Source organism: Triplophysa rosa, linkage group LG5, assembly GCF_024868665.1.
Source record: "Triplophysa rosa linkage group LG5, Trosa_1v2, whole genome shotgun sequence".
Taxonomy (NCBI): Eukaryota; Metazoa; Chordata; class Actinopteri; order Cypriniformes; family Nemacheilidae; genus Triplophysa; species Triplophysa rosa.
In genome coordinates this window covers 36,613-61,065 of record NC_079894.1, presented here as the reverse complement: position 1 = coordinate 61,065, position 24,453 = coordinate 36,613, and the positions used below count along the sequence as shown (strand labels likewise).

The window sequence follows — 24,453 nt, the reverse complement described above, 5'->3', positions numbered from 1 at the left end:
ACATCACCAGACAGCATACACCAACATTCACGCTTATCCAGACCAGAGAGTTATTTAAATAGAACAGCATAAATGCATGACATAAATAAACACAATTAAATTCACAACGAAAAAGCATTGTTTTCAAGTCTTTACGTCTGAAGCACAAGGCTCCAACTATTTCACTGGAATTTTGAGTACTCTTCAGGTAGGTTTATTTCTATAGCCTACTGTTAATTAACATTTATTATAATTATAATTTTATTTGATTATTTAATATTTTACAGTTGTGCAAACGACAAGTTAAAGAACTTTCCCATCCGCTGTGTGAGAAATGAATTGAAATATTGTTAAGCGACTTAAATTTTTAAGTAAAAAGAAATTTGAGCAATATTTAAAATTTACTAAACTAATACTTAAAACATGATTGTTAAAACTGGCCATCAGGAATTAATGCCAATTGTTTAATTGCCATTTATCCCTTATTTATGAAATTAAGCATTCATTCTCATATGTCTGCTGAGTTTCTTCATTTATTTGTTGATTTTTATCAGATAATATTTTATGATGTCACATGGTTATGTTATAATGTGTTACATGTTGTCACATTTTACTTCTGTTTTTTTAGGATAAATAATAAAGTATACATTGTATTTATGCAATAAGACCACATAATTGTGCTTCATGCATGAAATTAAAATGGAAAAATAAAACTGAACTTGGGTTGGATTGGATTTAACTTCAGTGGATTTAAATCACCAATCTCTGAGTGGGCTACAGACACTTTCAACGGCAATAACATATACGAATGTTATGTGGACAAAACTCACACACAATGATCAGAGTGTACTGTACCAGTATGAATTTAGCCTGACAACAACGTATGTCACATAGTTTCTTTTAGCCACAACTATGGCACACCTATAGGTTGTTATACATTTATATAATTTACACAAGGACTGTTTTCTTAAATCATTTTTAAAATTTTGATTTATTATTGTTTACATTTATTTATATCAAATCCATCATTATAATGTTAAAATTTTATGACAGTATTTGCATATAGTTTATTTGTGCATTTTCTTTGACAAAATAATGCCTAGACCTTACCAGCCATTTTTACAGTAATATATTGGCAACACTGTTGGCAGCTAGTTACTGTGGGTCATACATCTACAGAAGCTCTAATTGAGATTTAAATGTTGAATTTTTGAAGTCACCATTAGTGTGATCAGTATATCTTTTAGTTGGGCTGTTGACTCTCGTTTTTTAACATGAGAGTGGAGGTTTGATGGAATTTCACTTTTTAAATTTAGTTAGGAATTGTGTAGCAGTTTGAACATAAACAACATCTACAAGTCACAATTCTCAAAGTTTACAGGAAAGGAAGATATTTTCTTTAAGAGAAATCCCTTTTGAAAATGTTGTAATGTGTTACATGTTGTCACATTTTACTTCTATTATTTTAGGAAAAATAAAAAATTATAAATTGTGTTAATGCAATAAGACCACATAATTGTGCTACATGCGTGAAATTAAAATGGAAAAAATAAAACTAAACCCAAAGTGGATTTAAACAAACTGTGAAAGTCAAAAGGTATTGCTGTCACCACACAATCTCTAAGTGGGCTACTACAGACACCAATGTTATGTGGAACAAACTCACACGCAATGATCAAAGCGTATACCAGTATGAATTCTGCCTGACAACAACGTATGTCACATCCATAGCTTCTTTTAACCACAACTATGGCACACCTACAGGTTGTTATACATTTATATAATTTACACAAGGACTGTTTTCTTAAATCATTTTTAAAATTTTGATTTATTATTGTTTACTTTTATTTATATCAAATCCATCATTATAATGTTAAAATTTTATGACATACCGTATTTGCGTATAGTCTATTTGTGCATTTTCTTTGACTAAATAATGCCTAGACCTTACCAGCCATTTTTACAGTAATATATTGGCAACACTGTTGGCAGCTAGTTACTGTGGGTCATACACTGTGAAAATGAAAGGTTCTTTGAGGAACCATTTGGAGTTCTTCACATTGCCACACCGGCGGAACCCTCAGGGGAAACTCAAGGCACCGCTTAATGAAGGGCGGTTCTCTGAGGAACCCTCAAGGCTTCTTGGGGGTCCCTTTTATTAAAATGGTCTGGAAACATCTTGGGTGCTTCAAGGCACCATTTCACAGTTTATATTTGCTATTCACAATATTTTAATAACCATAAATACTAAAACCAAATACAAAGCAAACAGTTTATTGATAAACAACAACAATTTACATTGAATAAATATTCACAGAATAGTTAATATTGTACAATTCTAAAATCATGAAATCAAATGTATAATTAATATTTTGTTGGTGATATTGTTATAAATTCATCTTAACAAAACTAACCAAATAATTTTCCTTAACTTTAAATATAAATACAGAAATATTTCAGGTACTTTGTACAAAAGTACAATAGTACAAAAGTCCAGAAAAAACATAGTGTCTCATAGCAAAGCCTACACCGATGGTAAAGTTGTAATTTGCCAAAAAGCAAATCCTTGCAAGCAAGAAAAAAACAATGCTGTTTTCTCCAAATGGGGTTCCTGCTATTACCAGGTGGTGTGAGTATCCATGTAGGCAGCGTCAAAATAATTTCTATAGTGCGTTTCACAATTTTGTATTGCTAAAGTAGATATGTATTTATGGCAAAAAGAGAACAGGAGCTGCAGCTGTTGGCCTTAGGTGTCCCAGGCAGTGCAAGGATGAGCATCAGGGTGGGCTGGAGCTGGGTCTGTTGGCCTTGGGGTGTCCCTGGGAATAAGACATGGAGAAAAAAAGAGGGATATAGATAAAGTCTCATAAAACGTTACATTTAATCATTTAGCACATCACAAATTTGTTTACAAATGTAACAATAAACAAAATATTAAAATGCTGGAAGTCACTGCTTTGGTCTATGGTTAAGGAGTACAATAGGCTATTTATACTTTGTAGCAACAACTGTAATAATCCACTTTATTCAGATTTTTTCATTGTCAGTGAGTATTTTTACATGTGCAAATATAACAAATAACATAATAAATATAATACGGTAACAGATTTTATTTGAGTGTTTTATTTTGTAATACTGAGTGCATTTGCATTGTAGTATGTGTGTGTGTGTGCAATACCGTTTCCCCTCGGGGCTCGCCGTAGCTGGCGGGGTGGGCATGCGCACTAAGAACTAGAGTGCTGTTGGATTACATGTGGTCTCTACTAATAAACCAGAAGAGTTTTGGACCAGACCCAGAGCACCCGTTTCTTATTTTATTAAATGCAAGTTTCAGGCGAACCTACACAAACGGTCGGTTACATTGGTGGCAGCGTTTTTTTTTTTTTGCGTTCGTGTGAGAGTGGCGTGACGGGTGTTTAACTAGTTAGTTTAGCTCCAAAAGTTTTAGAAAGTGAGGGTGCGCGTGGTCAAAGCTTCAAGGATGTGGTGTAAAGAGGAGTTTGATTTCCACCCGAGACGGGATGGTGACAAAAGCAGCAGACACATTAGGATTGAGCTGCCGCCGCCGTTCTCCGGTGATGAGATGCAGAGTTTTCTATGCTGGGTGCGTCAGTTCGAGGTCGCGGTCAGAGCGCTCACGGAGGATGAAGACGATGTTTCATACGGTTACGAGTTGGCGAGAATTCTACCGACACGTCTGAGCAACGCAGCGTTTCTGCTGTGGGACAGCCTTCCCGGTGCCGTTCAGGCGGATTACACAGCTGCGAAAGAGAAACTCAAAGAGGCATTTGGACAAAGACAGTTTATGGATCGCTTCCTTTCGGCCCGCCCTCGAGCTCCACGGGAAAGTTTGGAGGTGTATGCGGCTGAGATCAGCAGGTTGGTTGACGAAGCTTTTCCTGAATATGGCGACAAGGCTCAAAAAGAAGAACATTTCGTCGTTTCTTGGTTGGTTTAGACCCGGTTCTCAGAACAAAATGTCAGGAACAAGGAGCTATGGATTTAGAGGAAGCCGTCACAATTGCAGGTCGGTGCGAAAATGCTAGAGAGTCGATAAAGACTGATTATATGACTGTTAATGCTGCTCACAGTATTAGTGAGGAAGGGGCAGTGGCTGCTGTTCACTCTGGAAAGGATAATGTTGGACTTTACAGAGCAGTAGATAAATTAGCAGAAGAAATGAAAGAGATAAGAATGGAACTGAGACGTTTGGGAGAGGAGAACCAAAAACTGAGAACCGAAGCGAGCTCTAGAGCGATAGAGGAGTGTGACTCTCAGTCTAATGGAATGTGTCTGTGCTACTGTGGTGGCCGTGGATGCCAGTCACGTGTCTTTGACAGTGCACGGAGAGGCCGTTCACCAGAGAGACAATCATACCAACACTGTGAAAAGTATAAGTCGGGCACAGATTATCGTGATTCCAAGGACTCATACTCTGTGCAGTTTTCTTCAAGACGCAGCCCTAGCCCCAGTCCACGCCGAAGGTACAGCTATGAGGATGACTCAAGGAAGCGTGGCGTACGTTTTATGTCTCCTGGCGCAGGGGAACGACGTAGTGGGCCGGGAAACGTACTGTAGCTGATGTTGTGGCCCAAACGCCAGCTATATTGCCCATGGAATTGACAACACTACTACCAGTAATTCAATTTCCAAAGATACTGATGAAGTCACGAACACCAACCAAGACCTGCTGGTGTCTTATGTGAGAGGAGTAATTGAAGGCGTGGAAGTTCAAATGTTAGTGGATTCCGGTTCCAGTGTGTCGCTCATTAGTGCAGAGTTTCGCATGTCAATTCCAGTACTTCGCAATTGCCCTCTGAAAAAGGATTATGTGGCGGCTCGAGCCGTGAATGGACAGGTCCTGGACACGCTGGGCACCATGACATTAACATTCCAATCATAACCATCAGCTGGGGACTGAGTCATGGCAGCATGTATTTCACGTGTTGAGAGAAACCACACAGTCTGTGTTGTTGGGGTGGGACTTTCTGTTGAAAAATCACGCCACGTTAGAACTCAGCTGAGCCAAGTTACAACTCTGGGACATTTCAGTTCCTCTCCTCACCAACAAAGACTTTGTTCCACTTTGCTGCAATGTGTCCCTGGCGACCACAATGACCTTAACGCCCCTCAGTGAGTCAGTTGTACCTGTTAAGGTATCCTCTCCTTATGTGACTCATTGGTCTAGCGACTTTGATGGCTATTTGGAACCTAATGTGGCAGATTCTTTCAGCTTAGTGGTGGCTCACACAGTAACCACTGTTCACGATGGACTGACAAAAGCTCGGGTTTTGAACCCTACTGGACAGGACATTTTACTGAAAGAAGGTATGCACCTGGGTGAGTTTTATTCTGTTGATGACACTGACATTCAGCTGTTTCATGCCCCAGTTGATGTAGCTGCAACAACTGCATCTGGGGTCGCCCCTCCTGTATGGTTGGAAAAGTCACCTATTTCAGAAACTGAAAAAACGGAACTCTCAGCATTGCTGCTGGAATACAATGATATATTCAGTTCCTCTGAGCAAAATACCAGTAAATGCAACTTAATTAAACATTATATCAGAACTGGAGAGCACACTCCTATAAAGCAACACGCGTATCGGGTATCTCCTGAAAAACGTGCTGAAATAGAGAGACAAGTGGCTAGTCTGCTGGAAGAGGGTGTCATTGAGGAGAGCTACAGCCCTTGGGCATCGCCAGTGGTCTTGGTAAAATAGAAATGTTGCGTGTGGCGATTTTGTATCGACTATAGATGCTTGAACAGTGTGACTGTGAAAGATTCTCACACCCTACCCCGCGTGGACGATACTCTGGATGCATTGTCAGGCACTGTGTGGTTCAGCACACTGTATTTTTCTAACGGCTACTGGCAGGTGGAAGTAGCCGAAGAAGACAGAGAAAAGACGGCATTCACGACGGGACAGGGGCTCTATCAGTGGCGATCCATGCCAATGGGCCTCTCTAATTCCCCTGCGACGTTCTAACGTCTAATGGAGCTGGTCCTGAGGGGACTCCCATGGCACGATATTTTAATTTACAGCAAATCATTCGAGAAACACCTGTCTAGCCTGACAGAAGTGTTTTCAAGAATTCAGTCTGCAGGATTGAGACTGAACCCGGAAAAATGCCACCTTGCCAGAGATCATGTTGTTTTTCTGGGCCATGTTATTTCTCGAAAGGGACTTCAGCCTGATCCACGGAACACAGAGAATGTTCTAAATTGGCCAGTTCCCCAATCTCCATCAGAGGTTAAGGCATTTGTGGAACTAAATTCCTATTACAGGCGTTTTGTCAGAGACTTCTCTAAGCACGCAGCTCCATTGAACCAACTTGTTGGGAAGAATGCTACCTTTGTATGGACTTCTGAATGTGACCAGGCTTTCAACTTCCTTAAAAATGTGTTGTCATCTGAGCCTGTAGTGATACTGCCTGACTTTCATGTGCCATTCAAAGTCATCACTGATGCATCCAACGTGGCTGTCGGTGCGGTGCTGGCTCAGGATAGGGACGGCCTCGAACATGTGGTCGCATATGCCAGCCGGGCGTTGAATGCCACACAGAGGCGTTGGTCTACTTTTGATCGGGAGCTATGGGCCATTGTGTGGGCTGTGAGAGAGTTCCGACACTACATCGGACTTGCTTCTTTCACCATTATCACAGACCACCGACCCCTGTTAGCTCTGCGGCGTATGTCTATTGCGGATGACCCGACAGGAAGGAGAGGGCGATGGATTATGGAGCTCGATCCACTGAATTGGGTCATCGTGCACAAGGAGGGGAATCAGCATAAGAATGCAGACGCCCTTTCACGGCGCCCTGTAACACCCGACTGGGGTGCAGTGGAGTCTGGTGGTGAAGCGGTGTTGGAAGTTAATGTGGTGAGTTCAAATCAACCAAGTACTGACATTCCATGTTCCTCTGATGGTGTTGATCCTCCTGAGGGAGTGACTACGGCAAACTCACCGGACATTTCTGATTGCATGGTTGCTCTGCAGTTGCATGGGGCCCCAGCCTCTGCGCATTTTTCAGCTGAACGACTATGGGAGCGGGCAAGGAAATTCAGCTACTGGCCTTCTATGTACAGGGACATCAGAGCGTGGTGTGAGCAATGCAAGGCATGCCAGACCCGTCGCGGTCCATTTCCGTCCCACCGATCACCTATGGGCGGTTCCCAAACTGTTCGGCCATTTGAGAGGGTGGCTATGGACATTTTAGAGCTGCCTACAACCTCTAAACGTAATCGTTATGTGCTGGTTGTGGAGGACTACTTTACTAAATTTGTCAATTTGTATGCATTGCCTAATCAGACCGCACAGACTGTTGCACACTGCCTGTTTGAGGACTATGTTCTTATTCACGGTGTTCCAGAGACTTTGCATTCAGACCAGGGTCGCCAGTTTGAGGCGCAGGTGATCCAGAGCCTTTTCCACTTGATGAACATCAACAAAACGCATACCACTCCCTACAACCCAAAATCGGATGGTATGGTGGAACGCTTCAATCGGACACTGATTGATCAGTTGGTTAAGACACTTCTGACCCATGGTGGAGAATGGGATGAGTATGTGAAACATGTTGCTTTTGCTTATAACACGTCACCCCACTCCAGCACTCATTTCACACCATACTTTTTGACTTACGGTCGGGAGGCACGGGTGCAGACTGATGTTCTGTTACCTACACGTGCTCTTGACTCGCAGATGACAGTATCCCATGCTGACTTTGTTGCTTCATTGCTGAAAAAGCTGGACTCTGCCTTTAGCGGTGCACGCATGCAGAGCGAGGCAGCTCATGACCGTCAGAAAATGTACCATGACGAAGGAGTGTGTCACCAGCCTTATACTGTGGGTGCTATGGTGTGGCTGAACAATCCTGTGGAAAGTCGCATGAAACTGGCACCCCATTGGAAGGGGCCGTACAAAATTGTAAAAGTTATGGATTCATGTGGTGAACTGGGACTAACGTATCAGATAGTCAATTCTTTGGACTCTGAGGAGCGAGCGCAGGTAGTGCATTATAATAGGCTGTGGCCTTATACTTTGCCTATTCCTTCGCTGCCGAAAAAACAGACTTTCTCTAACGTGCCCAGTTCTCTGCCAACATCCTCCTCCCTGGAGGCTGGCACATCAGATGGACTTGAGTGTGTGTCTCCTCAGTGAGACCTGAGGGTTTCACCTGGTGACTTGTGTTCATTAAAGAGGTCAGAACCACATGTGGGTAGGACTGGGAGGATTTTAAAACCTCCTGGCCGTTTCAGTGACTTTATGTATTGATACTGTATTGATATGTATTGGGTTTGTTCTATGCATAGCACTGTTTGAAATGTGTTTTCCAGTTTAAAAAAAAGGGTGCCTTACATTATTCTCGTGGTGTCATGTTCAGAGATGGGAAGCTGTACTTAAGTAGATTTTTCTGGTATCAGTACTTTACTCCACTATTTATTTTTCTGACGACTTTTTACTTTCACTTATTACATTTTTACGCAAATACCTGTACTTTCTACTTCTTACATTTTCAAACCAGGCTCGTTACTTTAGTTTTAATCTGTATTTGATGCACAATCAATATTATTTCTTGTCATTGCGTGACTTTTTCAACCTAATGATAGGTCTGTCTAAAAGCTGAAGCGCTGTGTGAGGTGGCCACTAGCCAATCAAATGTAAGAAGGCGGGAGTTACTGTTTACAGAGCAAAGCGGTGACCAATCAAATCAAAGAAGACGTAGTAACTGTTCTCAGATCTCGAGCGTAATATTCTGCATCATGTGGTTACTCGTGAATGGTAGGGTTTTTTAGCGCGAAAGGACCAGATTTTAAATGTGTAATTTAGCTATTTAGCTATTCGCATGTTCTACAAACATATACTTCACGAAAGATGTACTGTACTGTCAGAAGTTAAGGCAGCTCGTTAAGGTAAGCGCATTATTGTTGCTGTTGTTCATTAGTATGTATGAATTGCATGTTTTTTGTTATCGTGGTGTGTGCGTTAAGTTCATGAACGAGTGAAAAATACCTGCTCATTGCGTTGCTTTCGATGAACTAATTATAGTGGGCACTTTTGCACAAAAATGCGCTAATTTCCTGATTGCCATTTGAAGTGGTCTCTGGACATATCCTATTAGTCTTATTTTCTTAATGCATTTGCCTTGTTTGATCTATTTTCCTGATTTTTATTATATTTTTTCATCTTGTCATGATTAAAATTATAAGGAAATAAAAAACGATCCTTATCAACGTTGATTGACATAGCAATAAAATACTATCACATTATTTTGGAAGTAAAAATTTTGGGCTGGTTTTTGTTGGAGTGAGTAGGTTTTAGTGAGCCTTTGGGCTGGAAATCATCCACCTAATCTAGCAACACTGACATCAGTTTTAATGTTGAACGAGTGTAACGTACAATGTAAGAGGCTAAACATTTAATATTTTAAAGCGAGGCATAATTTCAAGAAATGTGTTTAACAAATCGAGAAAAACAGTAATGGTTACCAAGTAAATTGACTTGCCTAATTAATTATCTCTTTATTTCTCAGTTTTCTCTTTTTGACAAGATCTCCCAAGTGTCTACAACCTTTGTATAATGATATGTCCATGAATGGTCTGTGCTTAAAATTTAAAGGGACAGTTAATCTAAAATTGAAAGCAGTGAAATTCTGTTATAAAATGTTTTGACAATCACAGTACCAAACAGTCATTTCCTGGCTATTACGCATCGCAGACATAGGCTAGTAGTCTAAGAAGCTGCCACGGACCAAGGTGGAAGGCAACACGAAGAATAGCTGAAATTATAGTTGAGAACTTGAGACAAAGGGAATTCTGTCACAATTATCAATACGCTTGTCATTTACACTCCTGTCTTACATCATAATTGTATTATAAATTTGTGTTTTTTTCCACTACCTAGTAGGTAGTGGCACATAGATTTATTCCATCAGTCTTTTTTATGCTTGTGTTCTACATAATGGTAGTTCAGTTGTGAGGTACCAGCGTGAGTCTAAAACAGGTAGTCGTATTGGCTACTTTTTACTTAAGTACATTTTAGAGCCCATACTTTATACTTTTACTTGAGTAAACAAGTTTAGTCAGTACTTCAACTTTTACTTGAGTACTTTTAAACATGAGTATCTGTACTTCTACTTAAGTAAAGGATGTGTGTACTTTTGCCATCTCTGCTTCACTGCTGTGTTCGGTTCATGTAATGTGTACTACTAATAAAATGTGCATTGAGTTGTTATTGGTATTGGCCATGTATGTTTCTATGCTTTATTGTTCTGGAATATAAACGAGGACGTTTATTCTGGAGGGGGGACATATGTAACAGATTTTATGTGAGTGTTTTATTTTGTAATACTGAGTGCATTTGCATTGTAGTATGTGTGTGTGTGTGCAATACCGTTTCCCCACGGGGCTCGCCGTAGCTGGCGGGGTGGGCATGCGCACTAAGAACTAGAGTGCTGTTGGATTACATGTGGTCTCTACTAATAAACCAGAAGAGTTTTGGACCAGACCCAGAGCATACGTTTCTTATTTTATTAAATGCAAGTTTCAGGCGAACCTACACAAACGCTCGGTTACAATACTTACTTTTTTTGTCTGCTCAACTGGAAAATACAGAAAATTCTGAGAAAAAAGGATAAAAACAGAACTGAATATGATAAAAATATTTAATTACAGACAATTTATGTAACATAGGTGGGGAAACCATTCAACACAAACAATATGTAAAAAAAGAGCTATACATTCATTAAAAGTGGCTAAAAGTCATTGTTTGTCATTTAACACTAACGTTACCCATTTAACGTTAGCCCCATAAGCTTCATAATTAACTTATATTCGTTAGCATATCGGCTAAAACAAGTGCTGCTTTCGCTGTGTAAATAAACGCTTTACTTTAAACAGCCAAAAACGGCCATACAATTAGACGTGTCACAGTATCAGTATACATTTATCTAAATAGTATATCAGAATCAGAATCAGAAGAGCTTTATTGCCAAGTGTGCTTGCACACACAAGGAATTTTCTTTGGTGTTGGAAGCTTCTAGTACAGACATTTAACACAATGACAATACAATATAATACGATTTACAGTCTAATATAAAATATAGTTAGTATATTTAATTTATTTATATATTTTGACTTTACTTACCTCCAAGGGGACAGTCGAGAGGTTGTTGCGATCCGTTATTTTGAATTCCCGCCTGTGGCGGGATGTTTGATCGCAGACGGAAGGGTGTATGACATCAAAGCACAGTGAGATCTATTTGTGAACTGACTGCCCTGTATGTTTTAGAGATGCTATGCTAATGCCGTATGCTTTTTGTCATAAGGTGATTGGTCTGCGCAGAGCTGGAAAAAGTTAAACACACATACTAACGAAAGCGCCACATGCATTGACGCTGCGACATTGGGCCAACAGCGCCACAGTACTGTGGTGGGCGAGACTGCACAATAAACACACAGAGCAGCTGCAGTTTGTTTGAATGGAAAGCACAACAATGTTTACATTTTCAAAAGATTTCCGTGACTTAGGATCCACTTATAGAATAAAAATGTTTAGTCTCCAATTAATATAATATCAATAGTAAGAAATATACATTTTTTTTTAGCCTTTTCTAATCATGTGCATGATTTTAAAATGTGTGTTCACGTAGCAGAGGCCAAAAAACAAACTTTGGACTATTCTTATTCTCATAAAACATCAAAATGATCAGACACTAAAAATTTCATGCAGAATTATGGGGGGTCCATACTGTCTTGTACAAGAGAGATTCTCCAGGAACCACTTACAAGTTTACAGATCTTACAAGAACCATTTTTAGAATTTGAGTTCCTTCAATAACCCGCAAAGCACTTTGAGGTCCCAGTGTAGTGAAAAGGTGACTCCAGAACTGAATATGGGGTTATTCAAGAATCTTATAAGTTCCTGGAAGAACCACAAAGACTATAGATGGTTCCACCAATAACCCTATTATGAGAAAAGGAGATTTGAAGCACTTAAATTACAGTTTAAGGTTCTTTGAGTACACAACAGGATATTTGAGACACCTTTAATTTTTACAGTGTACATCTACAGAAGCTCTAATTGAGGTTTAAATGTTGTATTTTTCAAGTCACCATTAGTGTGATCAGTATATCTTTTAGTTGGGCTGTTGACTCTCATTTTTTAACATGAGAGTGGAGGTTTGATGGAATTTCACTTTTTAAATTTAGTTAGAAATTGTATAGCAGTTTGAGTATAAACAACATCTACTAAGTCACAATTCTCAAAGTTCACAGGAAAGGAAGATATTTTCTTTAAGAGAAATCCCTTTTGCAATAGAAACGATCACGGTACTAATAACTTGCATCATTTTTCTAATATGTGAACCAAAATTTGCAAAGAAGGTAAATGAAACCATACCGAAACGAGAACTAAGAAAGACATACCCGTTCGATGACCCTCTAAAGTTAATGTTGAGGACAGGAGGAACTGAAAGTTTCCAATGTGACCCTATTTCAGTGGCCCTGGGCATAGGACAAAATAGGGAAGAACTAAGAGCGTGGGATGGTGAAAGTCTCTATATTTGTAAAGGAGATTGCGCTTTGTCAGACGTATTGGCATATTACGGACCAGAGGCACAAGGCACTGACTCCAGATTTAGAATATCAATTATACGTGTAGAACATAGATCCACCTGGAAGAAGGGGATTGGAGAGGTTGTTGTTATCCTGCTATTATGTCTACAGGAACGACGATTCTAAAAAAAGAAGGGACTTGACGGTAAAGTAATGGTAACAAACAGACAGAAAAGGGAACTCAGGACTATACCCGATGAATATAAAGGTCACACATTAGGTAAGCCGTGGACAACCCCAGGAGAGAATATAGGATGGTCAGTGTTGGATTTATTTACTGGTATGGGAACTATCATTGAGTTGAATAAAATAAATGGTTTAGCATGGCAAGTTTTGTCTCTCGAGAATGATACGTCTCAGGCGCTGAGATACATCTCTATAACTATTACGAAAATGAAAGAAGCAGTTACCCAGAATAGATTAGCCCTGGATATGCTGACCGCAGAGAAGGGAGGAGTATGTAAATGTTAGGAGTATCTTGTTGTTTTTCCATTCTAGACTACTCGGACAACATTACTGATCTTTTAACACATATGAAAGAGGCCATCCCAGATCCAGACAAAGTTGAGACACACTGGCTTGATTGGCTCGATTGGTTTGGCAAACTAGGGGGAGGGTGGGCAACTTGGCTTGTTAGCACAGTTCTCCCTATAATGGTTTCCATAGTGGTTTTGATAATGATTTTGCCTTGTTTGTTGCAGTGTATTATTGGTCTAGTCAGGCGCTCTGTCACATCATTATCACAACAAGGGGCTTACCACGTAATGCTGGCAAGACGGAGCTCTGTTGTTATAACTAAGGTTAACACAGCAATGATAGTTCGACAATCACAAGAAGGTGATCATGGCACAAGACGCTGGGCATCTGAAATGCTTGACGACACTGACGAGGGTGATTCTGAAGATTATTTTGAGCTATATGAGTTTGAACCAGAGGAAATAGAAATGAGAGGTATTGCTGTTGAAGAACATGGATATGAACAGATCCCTGCGAGATATGAGGAAGTAGCCGGTCAAAATGATGAAGGGTTAGCAAGAGTGAATGTAAATGATAGGGCTGTGGCTAACACTTCAGTAATATCCATACTATCAGACACCGAATCAGAGAAGGAAAAACCTGATGAGGAGGAGGAGGAATAAAATTTTATTCAATTTTATACTTAAATCAAGATAAGATACTTAATCTTAATTATTAACCTTATCAAAACTTCTCAACACTTACAATGTTTTCTTTTTATGATTTGAGTTTTATAAGTATGTTTATAATCACCGGTAGTCGTAATCACACAAGAGTAATGATTTGACTTCTATAATCACATATATACTCACATGCTTGCAACTGAAAAAAACAGAGTTTATCCCAAAGATAAAAATCCGCAAAAGGCGAAATTATTTAGTTTGACTTTGATGTTTTATTATGTTTTACTGGATACAGGGTTATGTGTAAGACTGTACATGGCCTGCTTAATGATTATAATACATGACAGACTTAAGATCTGCTGATGTATGCAGAATGCAGAACTCGCGTATTGCTGAGCGTTACACTTTTATGAGCATGATGATGGTCCGTGGCTGAAGTGTGGCTATGCCCATAATTAGCACTAGCCCACTTCCTCTTTTACCTTCATATATACTGGGCCTTTCTGAATAAAGATTTGACTTTGATTGAAACTGCACTTCTGTGTCTGTATCATTCTTGGTCCCTGGATCCAGACTTCTGAGTGTTCCATCGACTCGACTCTTAAACTTAATACCTAGACAAAAGTTAGATCTAAATTTGATCATAACACGTACTTTCATGTCTTGATCCTCCCTCGTCATCGACCGTTCCTATGGTTCGCTTTCGAGGGGCGGGCATATCAGTACAGGGTCCTACCCTTCGGTCTGTCCCTGTCCCCACGAGTCTTCGCAAAGATCATGGAAGCCACCCTCACTCCCCTCAGGGAGAAGGGCGTGAGGGTACTTAACTATCTCGACGACTGGCTAATCCTGGCACACTCGCGAGATCTGTTGTGTACACACAGGGACCTGGTGCTCTGGCACCTAGATCGTTTGGGACTACAGGTCAACCGGGAAAAGAGCAAGCTCTCCCCCGTGCAGAACATCTTTTTTCTCGGTATGGGACTCGACTCTGTCTCCATGACAGCGCGACTAACTACTGAGCACACACAGTCAGTGCTGAACTGCTTGAACCTCTTCAAGCGACAGTCAGCGGTCCCCTGAAACTATTTCAGAGGCTCCTGGGGCACATGGCATCCTCGGGGGGGGTCATCCCCCTCAGGTTGATGCGTATGAGACCGCTCCAGCACTGGCTACAGAGTCGGGTTCCATGGAGAGCGTGGCACACGGACAGCAGGCATATGGTAATCACGCATCTCTGCCGACGCACCCTAACCCCTTGGTCTTCAATGACCTTGGGGGACCCCCTTGGGCAGGTTGCAAGGCATGTCGTGGTGACGACAGATGCCTCCCTGCAGGGTTGGGGTTCCGTGTGCAATGGGCACACAGTGTCGGGCGTTGGATGGGCCCCCGCCTGCGATGCATATCAACTGCCTAGAGTTGTTGACTGTGCTACTTGCACTGAAGAGGCTACAACCTCTCATGCAGGACAAGCACGTGCTGGTCCGGTCAGACAGCACACCTGCCGTGGCGTATATGAACACAAGGGTGGTATTCGCTCACAACAGTTAACACAACTCGCCCGACGCCTCCTCCGGTGGAGTCAACAGCTGACGAAGTCCCTGCGTGCCACACACATCCCGGGGAATGTGAACCAGACAGACTCTTGTCAGTCGACGCCCCACAGAGAGTGGCGACTCCACCCCCGCGCAGTGCAGCTCATTTGGGTGCAGTTCGGGCAGGCACAGGTAGACCTGTTCTCCTCCCTGGACACCACCCATTGCCCGCTATGTACTCCCTGTCTGAGGCCCCCCTCGGCACGGATGCTCTAGCGCACAGCTGGCCGTGGGACAAGCGGAAGTACGCCTTCCCCCCAATGAGCCTCATTGCACAGGTTCTGTGCAAGGTCAGGGAAGAGGAGCATCAAGTGCTACTAGTTGCGCCATACTGGCCCAACCGGACTTGGTTCTCGGAGCTAATGCTCTTGACGACAACTCCCCCTGGCCGATTCCCCTGACGAAGGACCTGCTTTTTCAGGGGAAGGGCACGTTGTGGCATCCGAGACCAGACCTCTGGAACCTCCATGTCTGGCTCCAGAACGGGATGAGGAGATCCCCCTATGGTGGTTGAGACCAGCACTTAGGCTAGGGCCCATGCCACTAGGCGGCTGTACGCCTTTAAGTGGCGCCTATCCTCGTCCTGGTGCTCTTCTCGAAGAGAAGACCCGCGGAGTTGCTCGATCAAGAATGTGCTGTCCTTCCAGAGGGACTCGAGAGAAATATCTCCCCTTCCACACTGAAAGTGTATGTAGCCGCCATTGGAGCTCACCATGAACCAGTCGCTGGAAAGTCTCTGGAACAGCACGACCTGATCATTAGGTTCCTAAGGGGCGCGAGAAGGTGGAATCCGCCTCGTCCACGCTTCGTACCCTCTTGGGACCTCGATGTGGTCCTGGCGGGCCTTCCGAGGTTCCCTTTTCGAGCCCCTGGGAGACACCACTCTTTCTCATCACTCGATGAAGACGGCTCTCCCGGTGGCGCTCGCTTCTATCAAGAGGTTTGGGGACCTACAAGCATTCTCCGTGTCCACGGATTGCCTAGAATTCGGGCCCGGAGATTCTCACTTTACCCTGAGACCCCGGCCTGGCTACGTGCCCATAATTCCCACCACTCCCTTTCGGGACCAGATGGTGAACTTGCAGACGCTCCCCACCGGGGAGGAAGACCCAACTCCATCCGTGTTGTGTCCAGTACGCGCACTGTGCCTCTACTTGGATGGCACGCAGAGCTTCAGGAGCTCTGAGCAGCTCTTTGTCTGTTTTGGAGGTCAGCAGAAGGGGAGGGCTGTCTCTAAACAGAGATTGGCGCATTGGATCGTGGACGCCGTCACCATGGCGTACCGGTCCCAAGATCGCCCGTGCCCACTGGCAGTGAGAGCTCACTCCATCCGGGGTATAGCCTCCTCGTGGGCAATGGCTCAGGGCGCCTCTCTGGCAGACATCTGCAGAGCTGCGGGTTGGGCTATGCCCAACACCTTTGCGAGGTTCTACAGCCTTCGCGTGGAACCGGTGTCAGCCCGAGTCTTGCATGGTAAGGTAAGACCGGCAACCGACAGGGCGTACTCCTGCGAAAGCACTTTCCCCCCTCCTAGGCAGGTCAGCGTGCTATTTTCGCCTCACTTCTTCCCCCACTGGGTGAAGAATAGGCATTCCATCCATCACTAAGCACCTCCTGAGGGCGGGCTGGGCAGAGCAGCCCTGCCTCCTTAGGCCAGGTATCAGCTGAGTTATCTAGCGCATAGCTCTAACCAGACCTAGTGCTCCAGACGTAGTAACCCCCCCAGCAGGGTGGTTCCGTCTGATGTATCCTCATGATTGGTTCCCAGCTTGGTAACTCATGACCTTCCCTAGGTGGACCTCCACTTTGTGGCACTTCCTTCAGTCTGCACATTCCTCCCATGAGTTCTCCCCTGACGGCAAGACCATGTTGATGTCTCCACTAAACTTCTCCCTACGGTAGGAAGGGGTCTCTGTAGCGCGTTTCAGTGAGGAAATAGCGCTTCTCCAGCAGCCCTTACGGTGCCGGGCGGCTTCTTGCTGTTAGAGAAACAAGACCTCCACCTGTGACGGCCGGTGGCAGGGGCTTCCCACCTTTCCAAAACTCTGGGACCCCCTACCCATCCACTGGATGGTTACAATTTCGCACTAGCGCTCACGTCTGACACACCCAGGCCAGTCAGCGTCGCTTCGCTGGAGATTGTGACGTGGCACAGCGCCGTGGCGTTTTTCATAGGAACCCCATCTGTCGGTTCGACACAACATTGAGAGACCAACAGAAAGGGAACGTCTTGGTTACGGGTGTTACCTCTGTTCCCTGATGGAGGGAACGAGACGTTGTGTCCTTCATGCCGCAACGCGTGCCGCCCGCAGCAGCGGTAGAGAGAGGCTCTTAGGCTCCTCAGCACAAAGGTGAATGAATGCAGCACGCTGTCTCCCTTTGATACCCGGATATCCGGGGGCGGAGTCCGGCATGCAAATTTCATTCGCCAATTTCATTGGACTTTTCAAAACTAGTCAGAAGATGATAGGTTCTCAAGTCAAACCCCATCTGTCAGTTCGACACAACGTCTCATTCCCTCCATCAGGGAACAGAGGTTACATCCGTAACCAAGACGTTTAGACAGATGACCAAAAAAAGTCAATGTCTATGTCAAATTTATTTATATAGCACTATTTAACTCAACCGAGGTTGACCAATGTGCTGCACTATATAACAGATTCAAATAGAACAAACAGTACCAAACAGTTAATAACAAAAAATAATAATAATAATTAAAACAACATAGTAAAAAGTTTCAATTACACAAAGCCAAGTCAAACAGGTGAGTTTTCAGCATGGATTTACAAGTAGATAGTGAAGATGCAGATCTAATGCAGAGGGGCAAAGCATTCCACAATCTAGGGGCAGCAACTGAGACCGCACGGTCACCCCTGGATTTCAATTTAGACTTTGGGATGCATAGTAAACTCTGGTAGGATGACCGAAGAGAAACGATGGGCCGATGTTCAGTCAGTAAGTCCGATATATAAGAAGGGGCCAGACCGTTTAAAGATTTAAACTCTAAAAGAAAAATATTAAAATCAACTGTATACCGAATGGGTAGCCAGTGTAGAAACTGGGGTATATTCACGTTTTTTGTACTTGTTAACAGCCTAGCAGTTGAATTTTGAACTAACTGCAAATGAGATAGGGCTAATTGACCAATCCCAAAATACAGGTAAATGCAGTAATCTAATCTAGATGTAATAAAACCATAAATTACTTGGATAAAATAGGTTTTGCTTTAGAAAGAAGTCAAAGCTGAGAAAAGCAGGATTTTACCATCATGTTAATCTGTTTATCAAATATTAATCCGTCATTTAAAATAACACAGATTTTTAACTCAAGGCTTTTCCGAAGAGGTTAAATCGCCAAGATTTACATTTGGAGTACGTGAGTCCGACGGACCAAACACAATAATTTCAACCGGGCTTTCACATCAGACAAGCAAGACATGAGTGCTTCTAGACCATATGAACTCTGTTTTAGGGGCAGATAGATTTGGGTGTCATCTGCATAACAATGGAAAGACAGACCATGTTTCCTAAAAATGGAACCCAAAGCTTATACAGAGAAACAAGAATAGGAGCCAGGATGGATCCCTGGGGAACACCATGAGACAGAGAGACAATCTCACAAGTAAAACCTCTTATATTTACTCTAAAACTGATTTGTGAAATATGATTTAAACCAGTTTAGAGCACGCCCTTTTATCCCTTCACAGTGCTCTAGATGAGTAAGCAGTATAGTATGGTCAACAGTGTCAAAGGCAGCGCTCAGGTCTAGGAGCACCAGTACAGAATGATCCCCAGAATCACCAGCTAATAAAATATAATTAAGAACCTTTAAAAGAGCAGTTTCAGTCGAGTAGTATTTTCTAAAACCTGATGAAAGACCTCAAAATCTTATTATCATCTAAAAAAGTTTGTAGTTGTTGAAGGACTACTTTTTCGAAGATCTTTGTGATGAAAGATACATTTGAAATGGGTCTAAAGTTTTCTGGGACAGTGGGATCTAGGTTTGCCCTCTTCAGCAAGGTATGGACTAGCAAGTTTAAACACAGCAGGCACGGTACCAATCACAAAGTGAAATGGGTGTCTGTAATAAGTGAATATGTTAATTGTTTTTATGTGTTTAATTCTCCTCTGGTGAGATCTTAATGTATTTATGTGTTTTCATCTATTAATTACTTGATATTCATCTAAGATTGTGTGATTTAAGTGTGTTAATAGATTATTTAATAATGTATCTTCAAACAGCCATTGCAGTAGTTTACTGTAAAACACCTACAGTAACTAGCTGGCAACAGTGTTGCTAATATATTATTGTAAAAATAAGGGCTAACAGTATAATACAAAGTTATGGAAGAAATATTATAGAAAATAAATATTGGTTATAAATCAGATTTTAAATTATATTTTTCTTCTTACACCATGTTAATGTTTTCATTTCTAGGCTTATTTAATATGGCAAGAAATGAGATGAATATCTATTTAAATCAAGCCTTCATACCAGACACAAGCTCCTCTTCAGACACATGTGATGTAGCTGCAGGAATCTGTGAAGTTTGTGAAGCGCCGCTGACTTATGACTTAACACAATATTTTGATGCAGGACTGAGTAAGAGCTTTGCAAAATATAACCTGTGTGTTTCTTCTGGTTTCACCCCATAAAGTGACCATTTTAAAGACATTTTATGATGTAAAAAGTGTCTTAAAATTTGATATGTATATTTGTAGCATATGAGTTTAAGGAAGCGTGATATTGTCTACTTTATTTTGTAAACCAGAATTGGTATTTACATTTTAACTGTAGTATATAAGTTATCGTATATTAACAGATAAAACAGGAAAGTACTTGTTTCAAATTAAATCATTGTTTGATCTGTTTTCTTTTATATACAGTGCCAAATAATCTACAGCAATGTTATCCCATCAACATCCAGGACAAAACTATGTCCAGGCTCTCATCCAGACGGATTGTTCTTCTGGGTAAAACTGGTGTTGGGAAGAGTGCAGCTGGAAACACAATACTGGGAGAGAATGTGTTCAGATCTCAGCTGAGTACAAAATCAGTAACCAGTAAATGTTCAGAAGCCACTGTTCCAAACACTGTTTCAGGCAGATCTGTGTCTGTAGTTGATACTCCTGGATTCTTTGACACACAGATGAAACCTGATGAGTTAATAACAGAGATAGGCAGAAGTGTTTATTTATCCAGTCCAGGACCGCATGCATGTCTCATTGTGTTTAGAGTAGGTGACAGATTCACTGAGCAGGAGCAGAAGATTCCTAAGGTGATTGCTAAGTTGTTTGGTGAGGAGGTGTTAAAATACTCCATCATTCTCTTCACTCGTGGAGATGAGCTAAAAGACGTGACAGCAGAGGAGCTCATTAAAGAGAATGAAGGTTTACGAGATGTAGTTGATCAGTGTGGAGGCAGATATCATGTCTTCAACAATAACGGTAACAATAACAGAGAGCAGGTGAATGATCTACTGCAAAAGATTGATACAATGATAGAGCAGAATGGAGGAGGACACTACAGTAATCAGATGTTTGAAGATGCTAAGATATTTAGACAAGAGGAAGAGAGGAAACAGAGCCAAGAGGAAGAAGAGAGGAGACAGAGCCAAGAGGTAGAAGAGAGGAAACAGAGCCAAGAGGAAGAAGAGAGGAGACATAGGCAAGAGGTAGAAGAGAGGAAACAGAGCCAAGAGGAAGAAGAGAGGAGACAGAGGCAAGAGGTAAAAGAGAGGAAACAGAGCCAAGAGGAAGAAAGGATAAAACCACAGAAAAAGACAGAGGAGAGAGTCAGAGCAGAGAATGGAGGTCAGCCAGAACCAAACAGCGGTTTTCTGATGTTTTTATCCAAGTATAAGAGTCATATTTATATGGCAGCCGTAGCAGCTGGTTTTGTAGTTGGTGGTGCAGTTGGAGGAGCTTTTGTTTATGGAGTAGTTGGTGGGGCTGTTGGTGGGGCTGTTGGTGGAGGTGTAGTTGGAGGTGTAGTCGGTAAAACTAAAAGTGGAACTGTAACTGGAGCTGTTTGTGGAGCTGTTGGTGGAGCTGCTGTTGGTGCCGCTGTTAGTGGAGCTGTAGTTGGTGCAGCTGCTTCTGCCAGTGTTGGAGTTGCTGTTGCTAATGCTGTTGGAGTTGTCAGTGGAGCTGCTGTTGGAGGAGCTGTTGGTGGAGTTTCTAGTGGAGATGTTAAAGGAGTCGTTGCTGGAGCTCTTGCCGGAGCTGTTGTTGGTGGAGCTGCTGTTGGTGGAGCCGCTGTTGGTGCAGCTCTTACTGGCACTGTTGGTAAAGCTGCTGTTTGTGGAGCCATTGCTGGAGGAGCTGTTGGCGGAGGTGTAGTTGGAGGTGTAGTCAGTGGAGCTACAAGTGGAACTTTAACTGGAGCTGTTTGTGGAGCTGCTGTTGGTGCCGCTGTTTGTGGAGCTGTAGTTGGTGCAGCTGCTTCTGCCAGTGTTGGAGTTGCTTATGCTGTTGAAGTTGTCAGTGGAGCTGCTGTTGGAGGAGCTGTTATTGGTGGAGCTACTGGTGAAGATGTTAGAACCAGTGTTGTTGGTTTAGCTGTGGTTGGTCTAACATGCAAGACCAATGGAGTTAAAATACATCTAAACTGAGAAAAGTGATTGCATCAGTTCATTTATTTTAGTCACTAAAAACATTATCTCAAAATATAAAATTGAACTATATACTCTATTGGAATTCTTTGTGTGCTGATCTACCTGTTTTGATGAAATAAAACATTAAAGGAAAGCTCCCTCTTGAGGTTAACTGTTAGCTAGCAAAAGCACAAGTGTTAGCATAAATAGAGTAGAACTTCATCAGTACTGTTTACCGAAGTAAAAATAAATTAAATATATTTAAAATACCTTGGCTGATATCACACCTAGCCACAGGCTCTTCTGAAATAAAATACCATAAAACACTAACCTATCCCCCTCTCTCTGCTCAAAGACACAAAATCCATTATTTTACAACATTAGTAAATATTACTGATAGGTTTTCTCAGTAGAGATGCGATGCTGGATCTGCTAGAACTGGTGGAGCTGGTTCAGGCTTAGAGTTAATAACTGATTTAGTTAATCATTTTGCACTAATACATACAAAATCTGAAAATGCAATGTAATATTGTTTGTGTTATCTGAGGGTGTGGGTTTCTATCAGGAGTGCATGAATGTTGTATTTTCTTTTGTAATTGAGAGCAGTGGTTCTCAAACTTTTCAGATGAAGTTATACCACCTTTAATAAAATTTGTTGTTCCAAGTACCACATAATGATCGCCTTAGAAAATATGAATACATAATTAATAGTAGGTCTGTGAATCTTCCCTTTCCTCATGATAAGATACACCTCGTCCTTCAACTCTAATGTATTATTAATAATGCAAACACTTTTTTATTAACAAGCCATTTTCAAACTAGAGAACTTGTTTTTCTCCTTTTTTTTCAAGTTAGTCTGCAAGTTATAGTTGACACAAAACACTTTTCTATAGTGCACTGTAAAGCATTTGTGGGGACTTGCAGAAAGACTACAAACTTATATTAAAGACAGACAATGAGGAAAGAATATTTAACACAGAAGATACGTATAAATAATATATGCATAAAGATGCAGAAAACAGCTGTATATAACAAACAGATATGTAGAGATCAGATAATAAATTTTACAGGTGTGTTATTATGAGGTGAGTTGAGTTCAAGGGCAGAAATACATAAGAAGCTTAATTTACACTCAGCTCATCGGAAGAGAGAGAGTGAGATACTCACAAGCGTCTGTCAGCTCCCGCTTTGTGTTTGAGCTGCCTGTCACGCCTGAGTTACATCAAACAGTGATAAATAAACAAAAAATCTATATTAAAATTGCACATAGGCTTTATGAGATGTATTCCGTATTTATCGATCATGTAACATTTTAAATTGTATTTAAAACACAACATTTATACATAGTTTTTAATTTCCTGTAGTGTCACATACCACTAGGGGTCTCTTCGAAAACCAGTTTGAGAACCATTGATTTAGAGCAGTGGTCTTAAACTCAGTTCCTGGAGGGCCGCAGCTCTGCACAGTCTAGCTCCAACCAATTCCAACCCACACCTGTTTAGAGGTTTCTAGTAATCCTAAAGACCTTGATTAGATGAATCAGGTGTGTTTGATTAGGGTTGGAGCTAAACTGTGCAGAGCTGCGGCCCTCCATGAATTGAGTTTGAGACCACTGATTTAGAGGGTCTTCAAGATCACAGGGTGTGAAATTATTTCACACTGTAAAAAATCCAACTTGCTAAATGTTCTCCCTACAAAGATAAATAAGAAACTTGAACAAACACATTTTAGTTAAAGGAGTCAAATTATTGTTTTGCATATACTTTTGGCCAAAATGCGTCAGAAAGTTTGCCCAACTTACAAAACAGTGAATTCTGAAAATACAATATTGCAAGAGTTTGTAAGTTCCCAAGATGCATTGAAGCATGTTCAATTCTGTGTTTCTTATGTCTTTTTCTTTTAAAGAAAGATTTTTAGTTCTTGCTGGCTTAATTTTTGCTTTAATATTGTTGTTACTGTTATCTGTTGTGTTTAGAGTTTTTTTTAATGAATGATAGTTTTTGATTGTTACCATGGTTGAGATTCGTGTGTTCAATGTTGAGGTGTAAGTGCATGATTTCTAGTATGAGATAAAAATGGAAAAGAAACCTGTTAATGGACTTTGCTCTTATTGTTTTACGTAAAATATGTAATGCCAAAATAAAACTTTACTAAAATGTATATGTAATAAAGCTCAATAAACGGGAAGGAAGGAGGCGGGAACCGGCAAACATTCAAACATTTTAATCAAAAATAAATAAACAATAAACAGCAGTAAAACAGGCCGGCAGCCCCTCACAAATGACTGCCGGCCACACAAACATAAACTAAACTTAAATGTCCGGGCCCGGTACTCTCTCGCCGTATTCTCCTGCCGTTCGTCCTTTTATGCTTCCGATCTCCTACGTGAGAGATACGAGGCCGGTGGCGCCCAGCTGACACTCATTATCAATCGCGTCCCGGCCTCGTTTCCTCCTCCCACGGCTCTCATCACGCCTCCCTCGTCACATACCCCCATCGCCCCTCACAGGCCGGGGGGTACCCACGAGA

General features: G+C 41.8%; 1 protein-coding gene across 2 annotated transcripts; it reads left to right on the top strand.

The window, feature by feature from the left end:
* Positions 1 to 5: 5 nt before the first annotated feature.
* LOC130554802 (keratin, type I cytoskeletal 9-like) lies at positions 6 to 24,165 on the top strand. 2 transcript variants are annotated; one of them, XM_057334674.1, is made up of 4 exons: positions 6 to 187; positions 608 to 860; positions 19,767 to 19,931; positions 20,216 to 24,165. In XM_057334674.1, the coding sequence occupies exons 3-4, from the start codon at positions 19,778 to 19,780 to the stop codon at positions 21,940 to 21,942; spliced, it is 1,881 nt and encodes a 626-aa protein (XP_057190657.1). In that variant the 5' UTR covers positions 6 to 187; positions 608 to 860; positions 19,767 to 19,777; the 3' UTR covers positions 21,943 to 24,165. The 2 variants fall into 2 exon arrangements, with proteins under 2 accessions (XP_057190657.1, XP_057190656.1); XM_057334673.1 differs by lacking the exon at positions 608 to 860.
* The last annotated feature ends 288 nt before the right edge of the window (positions 24,166 to 24,453 follow it).

Excerpts from the sequence above, each read along its gene's own strand:
- LOC130554802 (XM_057334673.1), top strand. The coding sequence starts at position 19,778 with ATGGCAAGAAATGAGATGAATATCTATTTAAATCAAGCCTTCATACCA. Across the intron at positions 19,932-20,215 it reads ATATTTTGATGCAGGACTGA|TGCCAAATAATCTACAGCAA; the intron begins GTAAGAGCTTTG and ends TTTTATATACAG.